Genomic DNA, 26,237 nt, shown 5'->3' with positions numbered 1-26,237 from the left:
TAATGATGTTTCTTCATCATGTAATCATTTCCATATCGTTTTACGTATCCATTTAATGTTGCATACCGATATCGCGTTACCGTAGAAATGCGTTCAAAGATAAAAAACAAAATATAATTTTGGAAATGTTGTAATAACTAAGAAGCGTATTACTGCGCTTGGGTCACGGTGGGCATTGTTCATCATCTAACTCGAGGTTACGACCACGCACTTCCGTTCAAGTTGTACATCTCGTTGCAGAAACGTCGTGGCCAATGAACGAGCCGCATATGTGACCGCAATTGGTTACAATTAATGTCAACGCTGGTAGTTTACCCTCTACGACTGCGACTTGATATTTTACTCCTTCGCCATCATGAAAACTAATCGTTCATAATCGGTATTAATCAACGGACATCCAACGAACGAACGACCGTTAAGAAACAATTATTTGTTTGCTTATTCGTTTAGAGGTTGTTGCCCTTTTTATCGTAACATATATCACTATATATCCACTGTGGATCAATAGTGTAGTCGTATAGGTTTAATATACTATAATTGTTATTAAATATTATAGTATACTTTTTTAGTTATTATTAGATTCATGCATACTTTTAAATTATTTATTTTGTGAGGGTACAAAAATTTGATGAATTGTGTTCTAATTGCTAGGGTTAGTGCTGGAGGAACTGATTGTTAATAATGATACATCCATAAAATTAATTTTAAATTTTCAAAATTTTCGTGTGCATAAAAACCTATATTTTTTATTATTTCCTCAAAGTATCAAAATTGCAAATTTTTCAATTTTTCTGATTTCCACAAATTTCCACAAGTTTCTCAAATTTTCAAATTCCTCATTTTTCATACTTCAACCACTAAATTCCTACATTTCCCAAATCCCCAAATTTTCAAAACTTGCCTCTCAAAAATCCAAAATCCCTCCACCTTCCGCGTTCGTAAATTTCAAACCCCAGCAGCCGTTCTCTCCAAAATTGCTGTAATAAACTTGAGTCCCACCCATAATGGCACCTCATTGTTCAAAGTGTTAATAAAAAATTGTTGAATACTTTCGTCGCTTGTGGAGCGAGCACCGGCGTTTTAATGTTAAATTAGCGGTTCGCGCGTTAAAAGTTATAATTAAAATCGCGGTGGTTAAGCTTGATGAACATTTTGGCACGCCGCCCGCTCCGAAAAAGCGAAAAATTCTGTGGCGAATTCACGGATGCTGCGAAAAGTTGAGGTCGCAAAGAATCCGAACGCTAAGTCGTTTAACAAAGAAGCCGGAAATCAGTTCACCCTTGTCCGCCATCCGTTTCCGCGGCGTTTCAAGCAGATTTTAAAGCCGTCAGAGGAAATTGCTGGCGGAAAATCCTTCGGGTGACGCACACGCATAAACGTCGAAGAACATCGCGTTCGATTTCCTTGTCGAATAATTTTGACCGTGAAACGCCTCCGTGTAGGAATTATTAATTTCGAAAGAGATGAAAAGATGTCTGTAATACTTTCTGCGAGAAAAACGATGCTGAATGCGTGGGTTCGACGAAGCGAAGGATAACAATGGCGGAGCATAAGACTGTCTGAAAAGACTGGCAGTAGAAAGCCAATAACAAAATATCAACGGTACGATATCGCAAGGAGATTTCAATAACGAGACATCAAATCACGAGAGCTTGAAATCCCTGTGGAAGATCGGGAAATTTCAAGAAAACACCGGGGGATTTATTCTGAATATTCCGAGCACCGTTTAAATTTTCTTACTTTTTGTGGGTTATTTTCTGAGGGGGACTCTTTTATGGAACGGTGTGAGGGTTGGAGAATTATCGGTGGCTTTTTATTATATATATATAAAGCGGGGTGGAAAATTAAATTTGTGAATATTTTTGTTTGTGATGTTTTGGTAGTATATTCTTTGTTCAAGGAGAAATTAAATAATTTATATAAAGTTTAGTGCAGAAGAAAAGTTTTCTTTGTTAAGAATATGTATGATGTATAAAGTAGAACGTATGTTAATTAATGTATTACAAGTATTATATTGTATATAAGTGCAATATATATGAATATATACACATAATATATAAATACAAAAATACACAAAATTTACATATAATATATAAATGCAGAATATATCAAAATATACACATAATACATAAATGCAAAATATATCAAAATATACACATAATATACAGAGTATCTCACAATTAGTGTAGGTCCCTGAAATGAGAGGTAGTTGACGTGATTCTGAATAAGATTTCCCTTTGCAGAAATGAGCTATGAAGCTTCGTTTTTGAGTTATTAAGGAAAAAGCGCGGACCAATCAGAGCGAGAGGACTGCGCATGCGCTGGCACGAGAGCGACACGCCCCTAGCGACTGAGCGAGGATTACGCATGCGCAGACGCGACGCGAGCCTAGCGTCTGCGCATGCGCAATCCTCGCGCTCTGATTGGTCCGCGCTTTTTCCTTAATAACTCAAAAACGAAGCTTCGAACCTCATTTCTGTAAAGGGAAATTTTATTCAGAATCACGTCAGCTACCATTTTAAAGACCTAGTGACACCCTGTATAAATTACGTAAAAACAAGCTTAACAATAAAATGAAAATAGAAAATAAATACAATTCCACAAATAATTTCTTAGGTAAACCTAAAAAATAAACCTAACCAAAAACTGCTAAAATCCCATAAACATCCGAAAAATCTGTGTTATCTCCCCAAATGACCCGTAACCTATTGTTTCCGTAGCCCACGCTTAATCTTCCCTAAAACCCCCGGAATTCGTTGGAATACCAGGAGATTAACCGTGTCTGCTCTCAATCGCAAGAAATCACCTAGCAACATTCCCCGAATATTCTCAGACGATTAAACGAGAGATTTACTGCGGAGTCGAGGTTGGATAAGCGGGAAAGAATAAAAAAAAGGGGGTATAAAAAAGTGGAGAATAGCAGTTGCGTGAATGAGCACGGATGGAGGTTCGAAACAAACGCGGTACACGAGCTGTGCAGGCCGTTTCCAATAAAGCCTACAACCGTTCTCACCCTCTGGTTCCCGCGCGAATTTATAGCACGCTTAATTAGCGGACAAATAACACGATTAACGGGGTACCGGTCGGCACGCGATAGTTTGTCGTAGCCGGCTGCAAAAGCCTCGACTCGTTACACGAAGCACCCTCGGAAACTGTTGCACGCGACAGGAAAAACTGTCGCTGTGTATTTTCCCGGAACATCGGAGGGGGTGGTTTCGGTAGACGAAGGGTGAAAATCGAGGCGACTAATTGGAGAGCGGATTTTCAGCTACGATCGTGACTGTGCCGACGAATCCTTGTAATTTTCGATCACTACCGTTGTCTCTCGTTTTTTTTCATGTTCCCAACTCGTGACACTTCTCTCCGAGAAATAACGAAAGCTCGAGCTTTTCCGGCTTAACCGAAATTCGACGAGACGCTTTTTTACGCGGGAAAAATTGACGGAGTGCCATGCCGTGATTTATCGCTCGCTGCGAAGTGTCTCTGCCCGCGAAATTATGCGATTTTTATTGCTACTCCAGACACTTTTTGATCTACTATCACTATTTTTTGCGGTTCGAGTACTTTTGTTATGGAAGAACTTTTTGCGGAAAGTTTTTTTTTGTACAAATTATGTAAAGTTTGGTTCTCATAAGAATTAGGTTAGATTGAGGTTTTTGGGGATGAGGGTGTTCAGTTTTTATTTCAAGTCTAAGTGTTTACATAATTGAATGAGAAAAGTCTTAAAACATCAAGGGTACAAATCTTGAAACATCAAAAAATGTCATCAAACCTCAGAACCAAAAGTTTTGCATTAAAAATACAAATTTTGAAACACAAAGACAAATTTAAAAAATGAACTATTCTTGACTATCTAAGAACAAATTATTTTGAACGAAATAACAAGTAAATAAATTGAATAAGTAATAGAGAGCAGTTGGTAAAAATCAATAGCTTGATCAAACAAGAGACAAAAGGCCGAAACGTATAAGCCTACCTAAATAATACAATAAATTCTTTCATCCGTTGAAAAGGAGCGGGACTTCTCGCAAGCCAATTAAGCCAGCAATTAGTTTAATAATTAGCAGATTAATTAATATGTCACAGCGGACAATAGGCAGTCGGTGGAAGCTGTGTTTGCCTCGTGTTCTGAAAACGAGACCTCCAAATGAATCCCCCTTGTTTAAGGACAACCCTGCGCGAAATCCCGAAGGATAAGTACGAAAGGCTTGTTTTGAGATTCGTGGGATGAATGGAGCTCCCTGGTTGATAGAATTCGTCGGTGTTCTTGCATTGTATGCAATTAATCGATTCTGGACTTTGAAGTGGTCTGAAAAGGGGTTGGCTTTGATTCAATCGTTGTTGATAGAAAAATAACTTCGTTTTTAATTATTGTTTTAGTAACGACACGTGTGGAGTTTAATACATGTATCGTTGTGTTTAGGGTATTTTTATAATTTGGGGGTTCATTTTTGGTATTTGAGTTTTAACTATTTTTCGTTTAATTTTGTATTATTTTTGTGGTAATCAAGGTTAGAGAATTTTAGTGTTATTCAATTTTGGAAAATTTCATTGTCATTCAATTTTATATAATTTTAGTATTCTTCAATTTTATACAATTTTAATGTTATTCAATTTTAGAAAACTTCACTGTCATTTTAATGTCGTACATAGTACACAAATATATCCTGTATGCATCATAATACAGTAACACATGTGTGACATATCCTAATGCAATAACACATATGTGACATGTCCTAATATAGTAACACATATGTGACATGTCCTAATAAAGTAACACATGTGTGACATATCCTAATAAATTAATATAGCACACATATACTACATCATAATACAATAGCACATATGTGACATATTCTAATACAGTAACACATATGTGACATAACCTAATACAGCAGCACATATGTGACATGTCCTAATAAAGTAATACAGCACACATATACTACATCATAGTACAATAGCACACATGTGACATAACCTAATACAGTAACATATATGTGACATATCCTAATAAAGTAACATAGCACACATGTACATCATAATATAGTAACACACATATGACATATTCTAATACAGTAACACATATGTGACATTACCTAATAGAGCAACACATATGTGACATAACCTAATACAGCAACACACATATGACATCCTAATAAAGTAACAAACTACATACACATCATAACACAGTAACACAAACATCATTTGACGAATTCAAAAAAAAATACACATAAGTATCCTTGAGCCGAAACACAAGTACCCGAGTAGGTTAATATTAAAGCGCAGGCAGCCGTGAATTAACGAAACATCTTCGCAAGGCAAAGATCAGCGAAAGACAATAAATTGTGGAATCGCGTTCAAAGGTTTGAGGAGCGGTGCACCGACGGTATTCGGGAACAATAACGAGGCATTTTAAATAATTCGTTGTCTTTTCAGCGCTTTATGCCGCGGTAAGCACCAGTTAACTGCGCTACAATGGGTCCAGACCCCTTTGGTTTGAGGGGTGGTTCCCGTTTAGGGGCGAGTTTTTCGAGTGTCATGCCTCTTGGCTGGCCTCCTCCTCCTTTTCTCGTTTTTGTCTCGGGCAAACAGAAAATACTCGCGGCCAATTCCTTTGTTTCCGTTTTCATTCGTACGACCCGTCGCTCGACGAGACGTTATTGCATTATGCAAGGTGGATCATGAATTCGTCGCGACGCAACGGAACACAATGCAGTTCCGAGGGAAAAAAAAAAACCGATCTAGGGCGCAGTTGAACTTTTGATACCTTCGGTTTCTTTTTTATTCTGTCCTCTTTTTTTTCTGATTGTTTCGTTCGACAGCCTCGGTCGATGCATCGTGATTCGTTCGAAGGGACACGCGTGGAATAAAAATCGGATTGCACCGAATTCTATGATGTTTTGGGTTGTTTTTTATTGGCTGTGATTTCTCTGTTCTCGATTTCAATTTTTTGCCCGATGTCCGGGTGTTGTATAAATAAATTCGGCCCTCGAATACCGGGCTTTTTTTACAAATATTTGTAATTTGTTATCGATAATTCTATTAGAGACTCCTTTCTGTTTACTGGGGATTTTGTTTGTTTTCGGGGGGAATTTCGGGTTTTTGCTTTTGGCTTTTTGTTTGTCAATTTGATTAAAATCGGAGTTTTATGGAAAATTGACCTTTGGGACGTTTGCTTTGCAAGTTTTTTATTCGAGTTATGTCCGTAATATATATTATTTAGTATCCTAAAAGTTATGCAGGTTTAATAGATTATTAAATTGCTACATTATTAAATTATAAAATTATGAAGTTACGAAATCATGTAATAATAAAATAATGAAATTACAAAATTATGAAGTTATGTAATTACAAAATCATGTCATTATAAAATAATGAAATTAAAAAGTTATGAAGTTATGTATTTATGAAATAATGAAATTAAAAAGTAACAAAATAATAAAATCATAAAATTGTTTTCAGCTTACTTCACCAACTACCACATAAAAATATTAAACAGTTTCACACAGTCTATAAAAATTATTATAACACATCTGTGCATATCACTAAATTTGTTACATTTAATTAGATTGGTTAATAATGAGCAGTGAATTGTGTCCAATTAACTAAATCGATCACAGTTGAATACCCACTGGAATAATTATGGATATTGATTTACTCTACACATAAAGGATAACGTTGTTTATTTATACAGCTATATTTATAATTGTACTCCTTGAAATTAATTTATTATTACATTTTAACTCTTTGTTACATTTTATTACAATTATGTGTACTTATTATATGCATGTATTATGAGCATTTGCATAGTGTGTCTTCATTATGTGTGTTCATATGTGGCTTCATCATGTGTCTTCATCATGTGTGTTCACATATGTGTCTTCATCGTGTATCTTCATCATGTGTGTTTACTATGTGTCTTCATTATGTACCTTCATTATGTATTTTCAGTATGTGTCCTCAGTATGTGTCTTCATTATGTGTCCTCATCATGTGTGTTCACATGTGTCTTCATCACGTGTCTTCAACCTGTGTCTTCATTATGTACCTTCATTATGTATTTTCAGTATGTGTCTTCATCATGTGTCTCCACTCTGTGTCTTCAATATATACCTTCATTATGTATTTTCAGTATGTGTCTTCAGTATGTGTCTTCATTATGTGTCTTCATCATGTGTGTTCATCATGTGTGTTCACTATGTGTCTTCATCATGTGTCTCCACTCTGTGTCTTCAATATGTACCTTCATTATGTATTTTCAATATGTACCTTCATTATGTATTTTCAGTATGTGTCTTCAGTATGTGTCTTCATTATGTGTCTTCATCATGAGTGTTCATCATGTGTGTTCACTATGTGTCTTCGCTCTGTGTCTTCATTATGTACCTGCATTATGTATTTTCAGTATGTGTCTTCAGTATGTGTCTTCATCATGTGTGTTCACATGTGTCTTCATTATGTACCTTCATTATGTATTTTCATTATGTGTCTTCAGTATGTGTCTTCATCACATGTCTTTATCATGTGTGTTCACATGTGTCTTCATCATGTGTGTTCACTATGTATCTTCATTATGTACCTTCATTATGTGTTTTCAGTATGTATCTTCATTATACATGTTCATTAGAAACAGTCCCAAAAAAATATGTTTACCGAAACAAAGATTGAGGAACCTAAATATTAAGATTGAAGAGGTGCTCACACGGCAATCACCGCGATAATGACCCTAATTACCGGATGAACAACAAGGTCGTTAAGACTGAAAAACTGCTATTCGTCTCAAGAACGAAAATCCTTGCGCACAAAGCGTACGAACGCTCAATAAACATTCGTTGCAGGATATAAAACAGTCGCTGTCGAAATCAAGCACCCTATAGAACGTTTCAGTGCACGGCTGAAGTAAACTCGTAGAACAATCGGGTCCATTTTGTGCGCGACACAATGCCGTTGCAGAGAAATCGCGAACAACAGAACGAGCCCTTAAGTCGATCAAAGGACAGGCAAGTAGCGAGTCCTGCCATTCGGAATAAACGAAATGTCGTAACGGCGGGATGCAACCTGGAGAAATTTCAAGTAATTCAATTACTGCACCGACGCTTCTTATTCGAAGTCGAAAGTTCTCGCGAATTTTCTTGCAATTTAATGATCTTAATGCTGCCGGTGTGAATTTGTAAATTTCAAAGCGATACTGTTACTGCTGAACTTTGTCAACTTGTCTGAAATGAAAGGATATCTTGAAAATTTTCAATTTAACGAACTTAATGCTCTTCAAATGCGAATTTCAAAGGTATTTCTGAAGTTTTCACTTAATTTTGATGAAGGGATGTTCTGGGTATTCGTTACTTTGATGATTTTGGAGATTTGGAAATATTTTTTTAGGATTTTGGATTTTGGAAGTTGGGGAAATTAGGGTTTGGGGGTTGAGAATCTGGGGCATTTAGAGATTTGGGGAATTTAGGGATTTGGAGAATTTAGGGATTTGGGGAATTTAGGGATTTGGGGAATTTAGGGATTTGGGGAATTTAGGGATTTGGGAAGTTTAGGGATTTGGAAAATTTAGAGATTTGGGAAATTTAAGGATTTGGGAAATTTAGGGATTTGGAAAATTTAGAAATTTGGGGGATTTGGGAAATTTAGGGATTTGGGAAATTTAGAAATTTGGGACATTTAGAGATTTGGGAAATTTAGAGATTTTGGGGAATTTAGTGTATGGAGTTTGAGAATCTGGGGAATTTAGAATTTGAGATTGGAGAATTTGGGGAATTTTGAAATATTTTTCTAAGATTTAGGATTTAGAAATTTGAGGAATTTAGAGAATCTAGGAAATTTAGGGATTTAGGAAAGTTAGAAATGTCTGTCAAGAATTTATAATTTAAGAATCTAGGGAATTTAGTGTTTGGAATTTAAGAATTTGAGGAATTTAGTGTTTGGGATTTGAGAATCTAGGGAATTTTGGGATTTGGGAAATTTAGAAATGTCTGTCAAGAATTTATAATTTAGTAATCTAGGGAATTTAGTGTTTGGGGTTTGAGAATCCAGGGAATTTAGAGATTTGGGAAATTTAGAAATGTCTGTCAAGAATGTATAATTTAGGAATCTAGGGAATTTAGTGTTTGGGATTTGCTAATCTGGGGAGTTTAATGCCTAGAGTTTGAAAAACTAGGGAATTTTGGGATTTGGGAAATTTAGAAATGTCTGTCAAGAATTTAGAATTTAGGAATCTGGGGAATTTAGTGTTTAGGGTTCGAGAATCTGGGGAATTTAGAATTTGGGGTTAGAGAATTAGTGAATTAAGAATTTGTCGTCTAAGTACTTGAAATTTATGGATTTTACAAATTAAAAATTTGGGTTCGAGAATTATGGTACTTGAAATTTTCAAATTTATAATCTTCATTTTGACACTTTCAAACGTACAATCTTATAAATTTGTAAACTACAAAGTTTAACAAAAAATTACTACAAAACTTTATCTCATTCGAAATGAAAATATACCTTGAAAATTTTCAATTTAATACTCTTCTGCTTTTAAACCTACTGCCCAACTTTCGTCTTAATCTAAATTAAATGATGCGCCCTTAATACACATCAATTTAATTATCCAGTAACCTTGTCGCTACGTATTAACAAATTTACAAGGGATTAAAATGAACTTCGATGTGGGGGTCTTGAAAATGTTAAAGGAGTTAATAATTCTAACCTGCTTGCCACCGGCGCTCATTTGCAACCCAAAATTAGCAAATTTTAAAGCAATCTTGTTAATGCTCCACTCCGTGTTGCTTCGGGAGCTTATCCCGGAGTCCTGCGAATTTTCTGAAATTTAACGATAGTAATTCGATTAATTCTGCCACCGGTTTCATATTTCTTAATTAAATTACGAACTTTAAACGCTGTAAGATTTAATACCAAGTAAATGATTTCTTAATTTCAAAATTCGTAACACGATTATCTTATAAACGATTATTTGTTAAAGTACCCATAATTTAAAAAGGATTCAAAAATTAAGAGAAGAAAGATCAAGTTTTTATTTTCAAGATTTGTTCATCTACTTCGAAGTTTTCACAGCGTAATATGTCGGATCGGCCGATTGGATTTACATTTTCTAATCGAGCATAACTCCTTCGACTCTGTGTCATAGTTCCAGCTTCATTTCGAGTACACCGTTCGCAATCAGTAAAAACCAGCGCCACGAAACTCGGTTATGAATGCAAAGTACCTCCTCAAAGTTTCATAACGTCGGATTAAAGCACCTCGAATTTATAATTCCTGGCAGCGTGCAATTTTCTTTAAAGTATACCCCCTGCGAAAACAATCGTGCAAACTGGCTACGACGGAAAGCGAGGAAAGTATTCTTTTTTTGTCGAGACACGGTGTTGTACTTTGGGATCTTGGGAATTTGTGGGGTTTTCAAGTTTTGGGGAGGTGAGAAGTTGAAGATTTAGGAATTTGGGGAATTTAGTGTATGGAGTTGGAGAATTTGGGGTATTTAGGGATTTGGGAAATTTAGAAAATTTCTTCGAGGGTTTGGGATTTAGGAATCTGGGGAATTTAGGAATTTGGGAAATTTAGAAAATTTCTTCGAGGGTTTCGGATTTAGAATTCTGGGGAATTTAGGGATTTGGGAAATTTAGAAAATTTCTTTTCAAGGATTTGGGATTTAGGAATCTAGGAAATTTAGGGATTTGGGAAATTTAGACAATTTTTTGCAAGGAATTGTGATTTAGGAATCTAGGGAATTTAGGGATTTGGAAAATTTAGAAAATTTCATCGAGGGTTTAGGATTTAAGAATTTCGGAATTTTAGAAAATTTTTTCAAGGACTTGGGATTTAGGAATCTAGGGAATTTAGGGATTTGGAAAATTTAGAAAATTTCATCGAAGGTTTGAGATTTAAGAATTTGGGAAATTTGGGGATTTGGAAAAATTTAGAAAATTTTTTCAAGGACTTGGGATTTAGGAATTTGGGGAATTTAGTGTTTGGGATTTGAGAATCTGGGGAATTTAGGGATTTGAAATTTGAGAATCTGGGGAATTTAGGGACTTGGAAAATTTAGAAATATTTTTCAAGGACTTGAAATTTAGGAATTTGGGGAATTTAGTGTTTGGGATTTGAGAATCTGGGGAATTTAGGGATTTGAAATTTGAGAATCTGGGGAATTTAGGGACTTGAGAAATTTAGAAATATTTTTGAAGGGCATGGAATTTAGGAATTTGGGGAATTTAAGAATTTGGAAAATTTGGAAATATTTCTTAAGAATTTGGGATTTATGAATCTGGGGAATTTAGGGATTTGAAATTTGAGAATCTGGGGAATTTAAGGACTTGCGAAATTTAGAAATATTTTTCAAGGAGTTAGGATTTTGGGGAATTTAGTATTTGGGGTTTGTGAATTTAGAGAATTTATAGTTTGGGATTTGTAAATCTAGGGAATTTTTGGATTTGAGAAATTTAGAAATATTTTTTTAGGGATTTGGGATTTATGAATTTGGAGAATTTATTTCTTACAGTTTGAGAATCTAGGATAATTTGAGTTTAGGACTTGAGAATCTAGGGAATTTTTCGATTTGGAAAATTTAGAACTTGAGTTGGAAAATTATAATATTTAGAATTTTGAGAAAATTGCGAAAATTTGGAACCTTGAACATATAATCTAGTGATTCCTAAATTTAAAACTTTTCGACTTCGCTCAAACCTCAAAAATCCCTCATCTAAAACTTCCAAACCTCCTAAATCACTCTCCTAGTATCTCAAATTAAATCAACCTACAACGCGTTAAAAGAGCATCGAGTGCCAAAATCGCGACATCATCCACCTTCTTCAGCGTTTTAACGCCCGCACCTCGTCGTTTCGCACTCCTGACGCAATCGTTCCGTCTCGATAGCCTTTTCCACCATCACCGGTATATACTTGTTTCATTCGTGGGTGACGCAATTTCAAGCCCGTCTATTCGCTCTTTGGTTAGCGAGAGACTACCGAAGCGATAGCAGTGCCAAGTGCATGACAAATTCGTGCGATCTGGAAATCGTTTACGACCACACTCTCTTCGTTCTGCTGAATACAGAGCGGCTGGTCCCTTTGGATTGCACCGTTCCTCGTTCTCCTTTTTTTCCCCTCTTTTCGGAAGAAACGATGGCCTCGGGTTATTGTTTTAAGTAGCACGTAGCTGGCTCGCGCCCGAAACCATTTCCGGCAGCTCTAGAATGCGAATTTCTTGGCTCGGATTGCTGATCGTGTTCTGCTGCGGCTCGAATGGCGACGATGAAGGTGCTAAAAAATAGTTTCGATTTTACCGACATTTTTATCGCGCCTCGCAAATTATCTCGACTGGGAATTCCTGTTCGTTATTTATTCAGAACTTGCTTGATTTACAATTTTAATTATTTATGCGTAGCATCACTATTTTTTATAGAGTGACATGATATAATTTATATGAAGACCTTGATGCAAATGGTGGTTCATTAATATTAGCGAAATCAATTTCATTTTAAACCATTCACAAATTTACATAGAAATTAATATTTTATTAACAATTAATATTTTGTGACATTATTAAACTGCATATGTTTATGTATTTACATATATGTTTATGTATTTAGGCAAAGTCAACGTGATGTACTTTATGTATGTATGTATGTGGATCATATGTGGATGTATACATATGTGGTTACTTTAATATGTGATCATATGTGGTTACTCTAATATGTGACCATATGTGAATCTATACATGTGTGATTACTCTAATATATGATCGTATGTGGATCATATGTGAATATATACATATGTGGTTACTCTAATATGTGGTCATATGTGAATCTATTCATGTGTGGTTACTATAATATGTGATCATATGTGAATCTATACATATGTGGTTACTCTAACATGTGATCATATATGAATGTATACATATGTGGTAACTCTAATATGTGATCATGTGTGGTTACTCTAATATGTGACTATATGTGAATCTATACATGTGTGATTACTCTAATATATGATCGTATGTGGATCATATGTGAATATATACATATGTGGTTACCATAATATGTGATCATATGTGAATCCATACATATGTGGTTACTCTAATATGTGATCATATGTGTTCGTTTACACACATGTTTACGAAGTCGTAAGGTAACGAATAAAATGAAATACCCCTAAGTGGAGCTAAATTAAGAACACATTTAACTGTTCTCGAATTAGCATTTTCCAGTTGGCCTGTTTGAACATCGTCGATTAACGTTACACCCTTGAACGGAATTTATTTACAGGAAGCAGAACGATTGCCAATTATCGTGGGTTGAGCGTTCGGTTCGATCGATTAAACGTTTAAACACAGGCTGTTTAATCGCAAAAAAGACAGTTCCTTGATCGCTAACGAGCTGCCGCCTGGCAATTATTGACGCGTCAGCGAGGCGACAAAATTTGTTCAGCTGGTCAACCGCATAAACGAGCCTTGAAAATGAAAAAAAAAAAAAAAAAATAAAACGAAACAAGTGTTTGCACTGCATTGACAGCGGGTAACCGCGAACTCCGGGTTTATTTGCGATCGAGCAATCGCGACGAGGTGAAATCGCGATTATTCGCGACGGTGGAAAAAGCATGTTCGATCGAGCAGTCGAACGCAGTCGCATTAATCTGTTTATCGACGTAGCGAACCCTTCACCGGGGTAATTAAAAACGTCCGATCGATCGGACACTCGTGTAATCATTCAGGTGGAAAAAAAGCGATCGAATGTTTCCAACTAAAATGGCAGAGCCCCCGTTGGCGCGACGATTGTACGCGATGCTTTTTCTTTCGCGATACTCGCGCGTCGATTGTTTCGATGCACTTGGGTCGATTTGCTGGCTGAACATCCGTGATGATGGCACGCGTGTTTGCATCTCAATGGGATCATTTCAACGTAGAATTTCAGCTTTCGTACGATGAAAGTTTTGCTCGCCGATACCACGGCTTTACGCGCGATTGCTTTCCAACCTGCACGCACGTAGCCGACTGTAAATTAATAATCTATCGTTTGCTTCTACGATGCCCGTTTCGAATGCGAACGATACTATTTTCTGTGTACGCGAAAGTGAAATGGTACGTTGATACCTTTTTATTAACGTCATAACGCTTTTCTGATCATCTGTTAACGCGATAATTGCTTGTCTGACTATTTAGGACACTGTATCACTTTATGTATTGTGGAGAAATTTTTTGGATAATTCTGGTCATTTGTCAGAGTGTAATACTTGTTTGACAATATTAAATTCATAGTTTGACATGATGTGGGTTGAGAACGATGAAATAAATTAGTATTTATTGGTTGTAGTACGTAGTAACACTTGTCTGACCATTTTCGAGTTGTATCACTTGATGAGGTGAAGAAGAGTCTATTCTACTTGTCTGACCACTAGTCGCACTACACTACTTGTCTTACCACTAGTGAGCCTATACTACTTATCTTACCACTCCTAAGCCTATACTACTTGTCTGGCCACTGAGAGTCTATACTACTTGTTTGATCACTCGTAGGGTTATACTACTTGTCTGACTACTGACGAGGTTATACTACTTGTCTGACCACAGAGGAGACAATACTACTTGTCTTACCACTGATGAACCTATACTACTTGTCTGACTACTGGTGAACTTATACTACTTGTCTTACCATTGAGAGGATTGTTCTACTTGTCTGACCACTGATGACACTGTTCTACTATTCTGATAACGTTCTACTTACATGACCATACAGGTTGATGTCTACATTTTGACACGATAATGCGCATTAAAGAAAATATTAGAAAATAACATTTTCTTCATGATATATCAAAAGATAAGTTTATACAACCTATCTCGCATATTGTACATGTATACATTAATTAAATCCAATTAAATTCATATTTATCAAAAATAAACAGGGAAAATTCTATAAAAACCACAAGAACAAAAATTAAAACAGCATTCAATTAAAACAAAAAATTAAAAACGTAAAACTGAACCGCACAAGTACACTCGGTTTAACCTAAGCCAGCAGTAAATTCGAGTTAATTGGAGATAAAGGAAATTTCACATTACACACCCGAATTAAATCCAGTTATGCCCTTAAGCGGCTAAAGAGGCCGCATTTTGTAATAATATTTCAGTACTCGGGTACAATTGCCATCATGATACAGTACGCTATTGTTGCCTTGATCCACTGCATATGCAACAATATTACCAGTCTGACTGCACGTTGCGCCGAACGTACGGCTACTTATACTGCTTGCGTGACTAATTAGTTGAACCACGTAGGAAAGTGATCACTTCGGAAGTCGTAACTTACCTATATTGTTAGAAGCAACTATCGTAATCGTTAAACAAACTATGAATGCAACTTCAGGGGATTTTGGCGAACAATCCTTGGGCAAAATTAATCATCAAACCAGATAATTCGTGAGCTAAGTGAAACGTTAATGTGAGTTTATAAGGACTTATAGTCCGCGTTCAAAATTTGCGGCGAAACTCGTTAATTCGGATGCTAAATAAAGTGTTGGGAATTTATGGAGGTAATGCCAAAATTAAAAATCAAACTTTGTTCGGAATAAAATATTAATTCGATATTAAATGAAGTTACTATCATATGAACATTCTTCGCATAATCTAACCTTCACTTCACATGACCTAACGCCTGAACTTCATATCTAACCCCATATGAAACACAACACAAAACAATTTACTACCTACATAGTTTAGCAAGAAGGTTCAACTGTATTTCAAAGTACAAAATATTCGAAAGAGTCCACAGTATTTTTTACATGACATTTTCTTTAATTACAGGAACGAGTCTTCAACTGCTTCGACTGGACGTACCCAGTATAGCAGATCCGAGGTGGGACAAAGTGGTTCTGAGGTGTGAATACGACTTGGGCGGTGAGGATTTGTACTCAGTAAAGTGGTACAAGGACGGATGTGAGTTCTTCAGGTATATGCCTGACTCTAAACCCCCTGGTCGCGAGTTCCCCGTCCCTGGTGTCCACGTCGACCTAAATAAAAGCGACAACAAGCAAGTGACGCTGTTTGGACAGAACAGTCTAATTCGCGCAGGTTGGTTCCGATTTTATTAATATTAAAGTAACTTTAAATTGAAACTTCGCTGCAAGCTTCTTGATGGGGTTGTATATTATGAACGTCACAATTTTTCAATTCTGACGTTTATAAATTTTCATGGATGTATGACCACTCGTGGACTGTACTACTTGTCTGACTGGTGACGAGAGTATACTACTCGTCTGACCAGTGGTGAGGCTGTACTACTTGTCTAACTACTGACGAGACTACAGTATTTGTCTTACCAATGACGAGACTATACTACTTGTCTGACTACTCATGAAGCTGTACTACTTGTCTGACCACTCATGACGCTGTACTACTTGTCTGACTACAGACGAGGCTACACTACTTGTCTGACTACAGACGAGGCTACACTACTTGTCTGACTACAGACGAGGCTACACTACTTGTCTGACTACAGGCGAGGCTACACTACTTGTCTGACGATTGAGGAAACTATACTACTTGTCTTACTACATACAGGATTATGCTACTTGGCTGACTATATGCGAATCTATGCTACTGGACTGACTTTTTCTTTAAGACCTTAAAGTTTACGAACTTGGTAATATTTATAATTTTGCAAATGAAGATTTCGTCGAATTTCGGAAATGATCTCCCGGAACAGAATGTCAGGTTCGAAATTAAAATCGAGAAGGTAATTTAGACGCGAAGGAAAGAAACGCGCCGGCAGCGAGGACAAAAGTTAACGGAGTCGCTGAATTTCGTTTAAATAATTAACGAACTTTCCTCATCGCCAGGCGAGACTCGGCTCTATTAAATTTCTATTCCCGGCCATTTTTCACCGTTCTACGGAGATCCTTTTTTCTCCGGTGAACATCAGACTTCTAATCTGCGAAACGACGCTACGCGCCGCGACGCGAACTTCGCGCATGCTCGCGATTGCACTCGAAGTAGCTCGCGAGAGTTCATTAATTCATTACGGACGAGGAGGCAGCCTCGCGATAAGCTTCCGGCCAACCGTGCGTCCTTCTTTCGCTCGAAACTCCGTGAAACCCTGGGAAAATCTATGGAAACCGACCTCGCGCCGATCCCGGTGTCAATGGAAGTGAAAAACGTATCAAAAGAATACCAACGACCGAAACTCTGCTGCGGCATTTAATGAAACTCCACAATTTATAGAATTTTACAACAACGTTCTATTCTGTATTTACTTTTGTCACTTTAAATATTTAACCACAGAGTACGAGTCAATTTCATCAAACAAATTTCATATCTAAAAAACTATCAATTCTAGAAAATGAATTTCGCGACTAAAATTTAAATTTCAGTTGCACGAAATGAAACTGAATATCCGTTCTATAAAATTGCTGTACCAGTGAAATATACAAAATGAATTTTACATCAAAAATATAAATGTCAATTGTAAAAAATGAATCCACACTTCAAATTTCAGTTGCATGAAATGAAACTGAACTTTATTTTCATAAAATTCTAATACCGGACTGTCAAATCTATGACATGACGCTCCTTCGCACATGACGCATCGCATATGTGACGCACCTTCACACATGACGCACCACATATGTGATGCACCTCCACACATGACGCACCTCATATGTGACGCACTTCCACACATGACGCACCTCATATGTGATGCTCCACATATGTGACGCACCTTCACATATGTGACGCACCTTCATATGTGCCGCACCTTATATGTGATGCACCTTATATGTCATGCACCTCCACACATGACGCATCTCATATGTGACGCACCTTCACACATGACGCACCACATATGTGACGCACCCATACTTCAACCCTGACAGATCTTCCTCGAATTTTGAATACTCTTCAATGTAAAATTTAAGTCCAATTATAATTTGCATAGTCAAGAATTGCTGAATACAGAAGTGACATAACATTTCCACTTCTTCCCCTGCGTTAATAATGTAGCTGTTAGTTCCTGACGCACCTGACGCATAAGGGTTGAAAGTCCGTAACTGTACTAAAACGTAATTATGTGTCCTGAATACACAATTCCCACAAAATTTCAACTTCTTTCCCCCCTATTAATATTGCAGCAGTAATTGGTTAGTTTCTACCGAAATAAGACAAGGTATCTAACAAACCCAGTAAAATGTAATTGTCCGCAAATAAAATTAATCGCGGTACAACTAAACATCCGTAAGTGGTCAACGGTACTTTTCTACCGTTCTAAGAACGTGTGGTACAATTAGTGTTATGTGTGTGCTGTCTGCGACAGGTAAGGTGAACCTCGCGGGATCTTATGGCTGCGAGGTATCCTCAGAGGCGCCGAGTTTCCAGACGATCTACGGCGAGGCGAACATGAGCGTTGCCATACCTCCGAAGGAACCACCGAGTCTTCATGGTCTTCGACCGTCTTACGAGGCCGGTGAGACTCTGTTCGCTGAGTGCACCTCGGCGCCGAGCTACCCTCCGGCGCTCCTTGCTTTCATCCTCAACGGGAAAGAGGTAAGCCGACTGTTTTATGAGAATGGACGGCTATTAGCGCCTGGAGAGACATTCTCGTGTACCCGTTTCTTTAATATTCTCGATCCGTTTGCTTAATTGCCGTCGCGATTTTTTGCCCCGACTACCTTTCCTGTGCACTTGGAGAATTCACACGGTGCGCTATTTCACTTATGCTCTATTTAACTTTATGTGGATGTTTAAGTGAAAGAAATTAATTAAAGCCTGATATTAAGGACGTGACACGAGAACGTGACTCAACAACGTGACTCAAGAACCTGACTTAAAGACCTGACTCAAAGACCTGACTAAAGGACCTGACTCAAAGACCTGACTCAAGGACCTGACTCAAGGACCTGACTCGAGGACCTGACTTAAGTACATGACTCAAAAACACGACTTAAGGACACGACTCAAGGACATGACTCAAAGACATGACACAAGGATGTGACTCAATTACACGACTCAAGGACGTAACTTAAAGACGTGACTCAATGATATGACTCAAGGATGTGACTCAATTACATGACTCAAGGACGTAACTCAAGAACGTGACTCAATTACATGACTCAAGAATGTAACTCAAGAATGTGACTCAATCACATGATTCAAGAACGTAACTCAAGGACGTGACTCAATGACATGACTCAAGGATGTGACTCAATTACATGAGTCAAGGATGTAACTCAAGAATGTGACTCAATTACATGATTCAAGAACGTAACTCAAGGACGTGACTCAATGACATGACTCAAGGATATGACTCAATTACACGACTCAAGGACGTAACTCAAGAGCGAGTCTCAAGGACATGATTTAAGGACGTGACTCAAGTACGTGACACAATGACGTGACTCAAAGACGCGATACAATGATGTATCTCAAAGACATGACTCAATGACGTGACACAAGGACATGACACTATGACGTTACTCAAGGACGTGACACAAGAACGTGACTCAAGGACCTGACTCAAGGAGGTTATACAAGGACGTGGCTCAAGATGTGATACACCTTGGAACATGACGTACCTTGAGACGTGGCGCACCTTCAGACATGTGTACATGTGTAACACAAGGACGTGACTTAAGGTCGTGTTTCAAGGACATGACTTAAGGACGTGACACATGGACATGACTCAAGGACCTGACTCAAGGTCACAACACAATATGTATGACTTTCTATCCTCATTTGATGAAAAGAATCGTTCAAATTGAACAACTAGATAAATAAATAAACAGTACAGCGTCATATAAATGAAATTTATAATATTTTTAAGGAGACGTTGAGAAAAGAATGAATATAAAAAAATTTGAGAGGAATGTAACATAAAAATTTGTAGGAATGCGTAACACGAAAAGGGTGTAACGAGTCGGGGAGTTATTGAAAGAATGAAAAAAAGAAGAGAAAGGGTCAAATGTCCATGAATTGCAGATTCGTGGCAAGCAGACGCGAAATTCACGAAACCACTTAGAATGATGCTCGTTTAGTGTTTTCGCGACGGTGCCCTCTATTCGAGACGTCTAAAAACTTCCTCCGAGATAGGAGTTAAAAGTTGAGGATGCTTTCAGAATCGCTTACCGCATTCAGTTCATGCTTTCGTTTCCAAGGTGATGAACACGCCCCGTTGCTTTATTAAATTTACGTCGCACCACCGAAGAACTTAACGATGTAACTGGTAGAATCTCCTTAAATTACGATTCGCCACCGTTTTCTATCTGGCCGTGCATTATTATCGATTCATTCTCTTCCGGTCATCTATTTTCTTAATCTTGATACAAAGCTTTTCTTCAATTTTTATGTGAAACTAGTTACTTTCGAAACTAAGAAAGATTTTGGTATTAATTTTTTGTATAGTAACATTTTTGGTTAGAACTAATTTTAACAATTTTTTTATAATTTCAATAATTTACTTCTGTATGACAAAATATTTTAGATCGTTTGTATGTTACTATACTCAAAAATTTGAAGGTTACTAGATCAAAATATCTCTAGAAATTATTTCAGGTCACCACATTCCAACCTTGTGAATTCAGTAAATTGCAATAGAGAAATAAATTACTAGATCTTAAGATCCCAATATCCCTAGGGCTGATTTTTCTAATTTCACTAAATTTCTAATAACTTATATTTTTGGGTAATATTTCAATATTTCTAGATAACTAGGTCCCTAGATTACAATATTCTCACAATATCCCTAGATCTCTACGTATTGTTATCCTAATGTCCCTAGATCTCTACGTATCCATATTCTAATGTCCCTAGATCTGTAGACACTGATATTCTAATATCCCTAGATTTCTGCGTGCTGGAATCCTAATATTCCTAGATCTCTACGTACTGGTATTCCAATGTTCCCAGATTCTTACGAATCGCTATCAAAATATCCCTAGATCTCTACGCATTGATACACTAATATCCCTAGATCTCTACGTATTGATATCAAAATGTCCCTAGATATCTACGCATCGGTATTCCAATGTCCCTAGATTCTTACGAATTGATATCAAAATATCCCTAGATCTCTACGTACTGATACACTAATATCCCTAGATCTCTACGTATCGATATCAAAATGTCCCTAAATATCTACGTATCGGTATTCCAATGTCCCTAGATTCTTACGAATTGATGTCAAAATGTCCCTAGATCTCTACGCATTGATACATTAATATCCATAGATCTCTATGTATCGGCATTCTATTGCCCCTAGATCTCTACGTATAGGTATTCAAATGTCCCTAGATTCTTACGAATCGATATCAAAATATCCCTAGATCTCTACACGCTAATATACTAATATCCTTATATCTCTACGTGCTGAAATTCTAATGTCCCTAGATCTTTACGTGCTAAAATTCTAATATCCCTAGATCTCTACGTATCGATATACTAATGTCCCTAGATCTCTACATATCGATATCCTAATACCCCTATACTTCAGATGCAGAAATCTTGTCACGTTCAAACACAATTAAACCTAAATATCCCCAGGTTTCCTCAGATTTATCCGAACATCAACGTCCTCAAAATAGCAATCTTCCATTGCCCGATTCCCTAGACACTCGCTGCTGTACCCGAAGGGATTATCTCCCGGAGAATCGGATTGCTAAATAAATCAATTAGAAGCGAAACGTTCAGTACAATACCCTAAGCCGTATCTGTCAGTCCATCAAACATAATCCATTACCCTCTTCTCCTGTCGAAACTACGCTCCCAACAAAGGACCATACCGCTTAACAATCGGAGAACTAACCATCTCGCGGTAGCTAGCGGGGAAACTTACAATCGAAACAAGGATCAAGTATATCCTGACCGCTGTCGACCGTTCTTCGACAGGTGAACAAAGCGTTGACCAAAGAACTGCCAAGCGGATCGACGTCGGAGGAGAGCATGGTGTCGTCGTCGCGTCTGCGTTTGACGTTACGCTTAGAGCGACATCATTTCCCGGGCGGAACTTTAAGTTTGAGCTGCCAGTCGACGTTGCCAGGAGTCGCAGGCACCAGGCCGTTAGAGAGGACAGAAACCGCGACTTTGGCTGCCAACAATCAACGACTCGCGCAAGAACCACCGAGATCAGCCGCCGGCTTACACGGACCCTTATCAGCAAACATAGTCTGCATCATGGCCATTCTACGTTCGGCTTCGTTGTGGTAATTTAGCACCTATGCATGTTTAATATTTAACAAAGAATATGGACAAGCTCAAATTGTATCGAATTTCGCTCACGTTTTTGCAGTCGTTATGTTTGTGAGGAGCATTGGCGTAAGTAGGGGAACGCGTTGACTGTTCATGTGTGATCGAATTTGGTTACATTATTTTTTGAGAAATGTAATTGTACACTTGAGGTTTATGTTGGAACACTGATAATGAGTTAAAAAATTAAGTTATGAAATTGAGTACTCTTGTTCGGATGTCATGTGTGACTGTCACGTGTGAGTCACATATGTGACCGGTATTGCAAGATCAATTAAATTGATTATTTATGTGAATTATAAATGAAAGGAACAATTGATGTACAGGAATGTAAAGGAACTATGATATACCCTAAAAGTTTAAAAAATTAATTTAGAAGTTTGAGTATTCTTGCTCTTATATCATATGTGACATATGTGACCAGCATACCAAGTTCAGTTAAATGAATTATCTGTAGAAAAAGCAAACGGAACATTTGAGATTAATGTCGAGACATTGATATACAATGGATCTAACGACGAACTTGAACGGTTAAGTACATTTGTTCATATGTGACATATGTGACACATGTGACATATGTGAAAGGTACTGCGAGTTCAGTTAAATTGACCATATGCATATAACATTTTAAAGAACTAATGGATTAAAAATGAGGAATAATAATTAAGTTCTTGTTCGCGTGTCATATGTGTCATATGTGACACATGTGACATATATGGCATATGTGAACAACAGTGCTACTTCAATTAAATACACACAGGACTTCAAAGGATTAATACATTAAAAAATGAAGTTGAATAATTAAGTACTCTTATTTTTATGTCATATGTGACATATATGACATATGTGAGACAGTGATAGATCAAATTGTAAAATTAAGTAACTTTTTAATAATCTATGTTACAGTGTATAACTTTTCACTGTGGCAGTCAACGTGTTAAAATACAAATTAAACCCTATCGGAAACTATTGTGATTAATAAAAAAAATCGTTGTATAAAATTTTTATTTGATTACTTTAATTAAGAAATGATCGTTGGGATAATTAGATAGAACCTAGAAAGAAAGTAGAATATTAAAATGCAGATTACGTGCTACCTCTGCCAAAAACTATTGCAATTAACACAAAACATCAGCATAGAAAATTTTGTTTCAAATTTTTCAATTGAGAAATCGAGGTATGTAGATAGTGAATAGAGAAATGGTAGAACATTGAAATGCAGTTTACATGCTACCTCCATCAGCAACTATTGCAATTAAAAATATTCGTTAGTAAAATTTTGTTTCGACTTAATTGAAGATATAAGTAGACAGAGGATAGGAGTAGATTAAAATGCAGACTATACGCTACCTCTATCAGAAATTGATTAGTAATACTTGGATGCTTAAATTTTGACTTTTTAATTTTCGAAGATTGATTATTTTGGAAGAGTATCGATAAGAATGCTAAAGATAAATGATCGATCACGCGGTATCGCGTGGTTTGTGAGACAATGGATAAATATTTAGGCATACAACGACCACTTCTTAGTCTAAGTTCGGCAGAAGCCCTAGTTACGCCAATGTGAAATGATTCGAGGGTGATTAGAGTGAAACGAGTAAAATGGTTGCAATGAAAAGAATCGAAGAATTGAATCGCATCGAATTCCATTGCGTATTCAATCGAGGGATGCGTGGAATTCCACTATGTTGAATATCATCGTGTAGAAATGTATTGCTTCGAATTCAGTGAAGTCGAATAATGAATTCCATCGAATTAGGATGCATGGAATTCCAATTTATCGAATTTTAATGTGCTAAAGCCCATTACGCTGAATTTCACCTGAGCTGAATTGTGTTACAGTAGATGTAATTACATGAAATTTTATCGTGAGGAATTCTATTATGCGGAATTCTATCGCCTTAAATTATATTGGGTGGAATTCTATCGCGTGGAAGAGTGAATTCCATCGAATTCCATTGCGTAGAATTCTATTACGTCGAATTCTATCGCGTTGAACAGTGAATTCCACCGAATTCAATTGCGTGGAATTCCATCGCGTCGAGTACTATTGCATAGAATTCCATCACATAAAATTCTGTCACGTGGAACAGTGAATTTCACCAAATTCCATTGCGTGGAATTCCATCGCGTCGAGTACTATTGCATAGAATTCCATCACGTCAAATTCTATCGCGTTGAACAGTGAATTCCACCGAATTCCATTGCGTGGAATTCCATCGCATCGAGTACTATTGCATAGAATTCCATCACGTCAAATTCTATCGCGTTGAACAGTGAATTCCACCGAATTCCATTGCGTGGAATTCCTTCGCGTCGAGTACTATTGCATAGAATTCCATGACATCAAATTCTATCGCGTTGAATAGTGAATTCTACCGAATTCCATTGCGTGAAATTCCATCGCGTCGAGTACAATTGCCTGGAATTCCATCGCACGAAATTCTGTCACGTGGAACAGTGAATTCCACGGAATTCTATTGCGTGGAGTTCCATAGCGTCGAGATTGCACAGAATTCTATCACGTTGAACGTGAACTCCATTAAATTCCATTGCGTGGAATTCCATCTCAAATTCCATAGCGTGGAATTCCATCGTGATTTCATAGCGTAGAATTCCATCGTGATTTCATCGCGTCAGACCACGCATGACACAGAATTCCATTACACCGAACCGAATTTCGTCGATTTCCATCGCATCCGATTGAATTCAATTCCATCATTGCAATTAATCCGCACCGAATACGTCGAAGAACGAACGTTCGCTCGCTTACTCTAGAAGCACCCTCAGAGCAGAAACGAACGCAGCCACTTGAAATTCAAGCAATTACAATTTAAACTGTAAGCACCAACCGAATTTCCGTTCTCGAAATTTCGTTAAGAAATACACTCGAAAAGCGACTACTCGGTACCAGCAGCGCGTTAATTGCTCGCGAGATATTTCGTAGAGGATTATAATTGTTGCGCACGCGTATGTAATATTCATATACACGTACACACACGAGGCTACAGACACGTATGTATGTATTGTATGTATGTATGTACACGGCAACAAGGCGGCTAGGGTTTATCAACGTGCGAGTGAACAAAGAAGAAACACTATAGCAATATATACATATATATATATATATACAATTTGATTGAAAATCGTGTCGTTAACACGACTCTGTACATAGTGTATGATTGTGAGGTAGATTAACGAGACGGTGTCGTGTGTAATTAAGGATGGGAGGGGTGCGACAAACACGGTGAAAGTAAACGGGGGAAATTCGTTAGAAACCGATGGGATTTACAATCACTGCCGACAAAACGGTCGATTGTTTTACGCGATATGCACGTTATCCACGAAAATTCTGTCGAGTCCGGGAGACACGATTGTACACGAAATCGAACGGGGATACACGTGAACCCGAATTGAAACGGATTCCGAGTTTACGAGATGTCCGCCAATCGACCTACGTAATTGCGTCTCTCTCTCTCGCCGGAGATCGTTCTTTTTTTTATTTCAGTGGCGTACAAGAATTTATATACATATATAAATATAAATATAAATATATATATACATATACGTATATGTATACACGAGGAATATCGTCGTATTTACGTTTTACTGTAATTTTACATGATCCATATCTGATCGTTACAACACATTTCAAACAATAAAGAGAAACGTCAGGCATACTGCTGTCTTCTTCTTTCATCCCTTTTCATTCATTTTTTACTCCCATGTTTTTATTACAGGTTTCAGGGTGCTTTTTATTGTAGCAATATTGTTTGATGCAGCTGTCATAACAGATACAGGACTATTCTACTTGTTTGACCACTTATAGGGCTACTCTACTTGTCTGTTTACTCACAGGGTTGTACTACTTGCCTGACCACTGATGGGGCAATACTACTTGTCTCACCATTGATGGAGCTGTTCTACTTGTCTGACCACTTGCAAGGTTGTACTATTCTGATCACTTGTGAGGTTACACTACTTGCCTGACCACAGAAGAGACAATACTACTTGTC

At 37.3% G+C, this 26,237-nt stretch overlaps 1 protein-coding gene across 1 annotated transcript in view; it reads left to right on the top strand.

Annotated features, from left to right (window-relative positions):
* LOC100881497 (uncharacterized) overlaps nt 1–25,901 on the top strand; it is a 114,851-nt gene extending 88,950 nt beyond the window's left edge. The window contains exons 2-4 of the mRNA XM_012286108.2: nt 15,796–16,062; nt 18,299–18,528; nt 21,865–25,901. Of these exons, the coding sequence (XP_012141498.1) occupies nt 15,796–16,062; nt 18,299–18,528; nt 21,865–22,182 (815 nt within the window). The 3' untranslated portion in view covers nt 22,183–25,901. The remainder of the gene's footprint in view (nt 1–15,795; nt 16,063–18,298; nt 18,529–21,864) is intronic.
* Nucleotides 25,902–26,237: the final 336 nt, after the last annotated feature.

The sequence above is a fragment of the Megachile rotundata genome, chromosome 15, assembly GCF_050947335.1.
Source record: "Megachile rotundata isolate GNS110a chromosome 15, iyMegRotu1, whole genome shotgun sequence".
Taxonomy (NCBI): Eukaryota; Metazoa; Arthropoda; class Insecta; order Hymenoptera; family Megachilidae; genus Megachile; species Megachile rotundata.
This window is presented reverse-complemented; position numbering and strand designations above follow the sequence as displayed.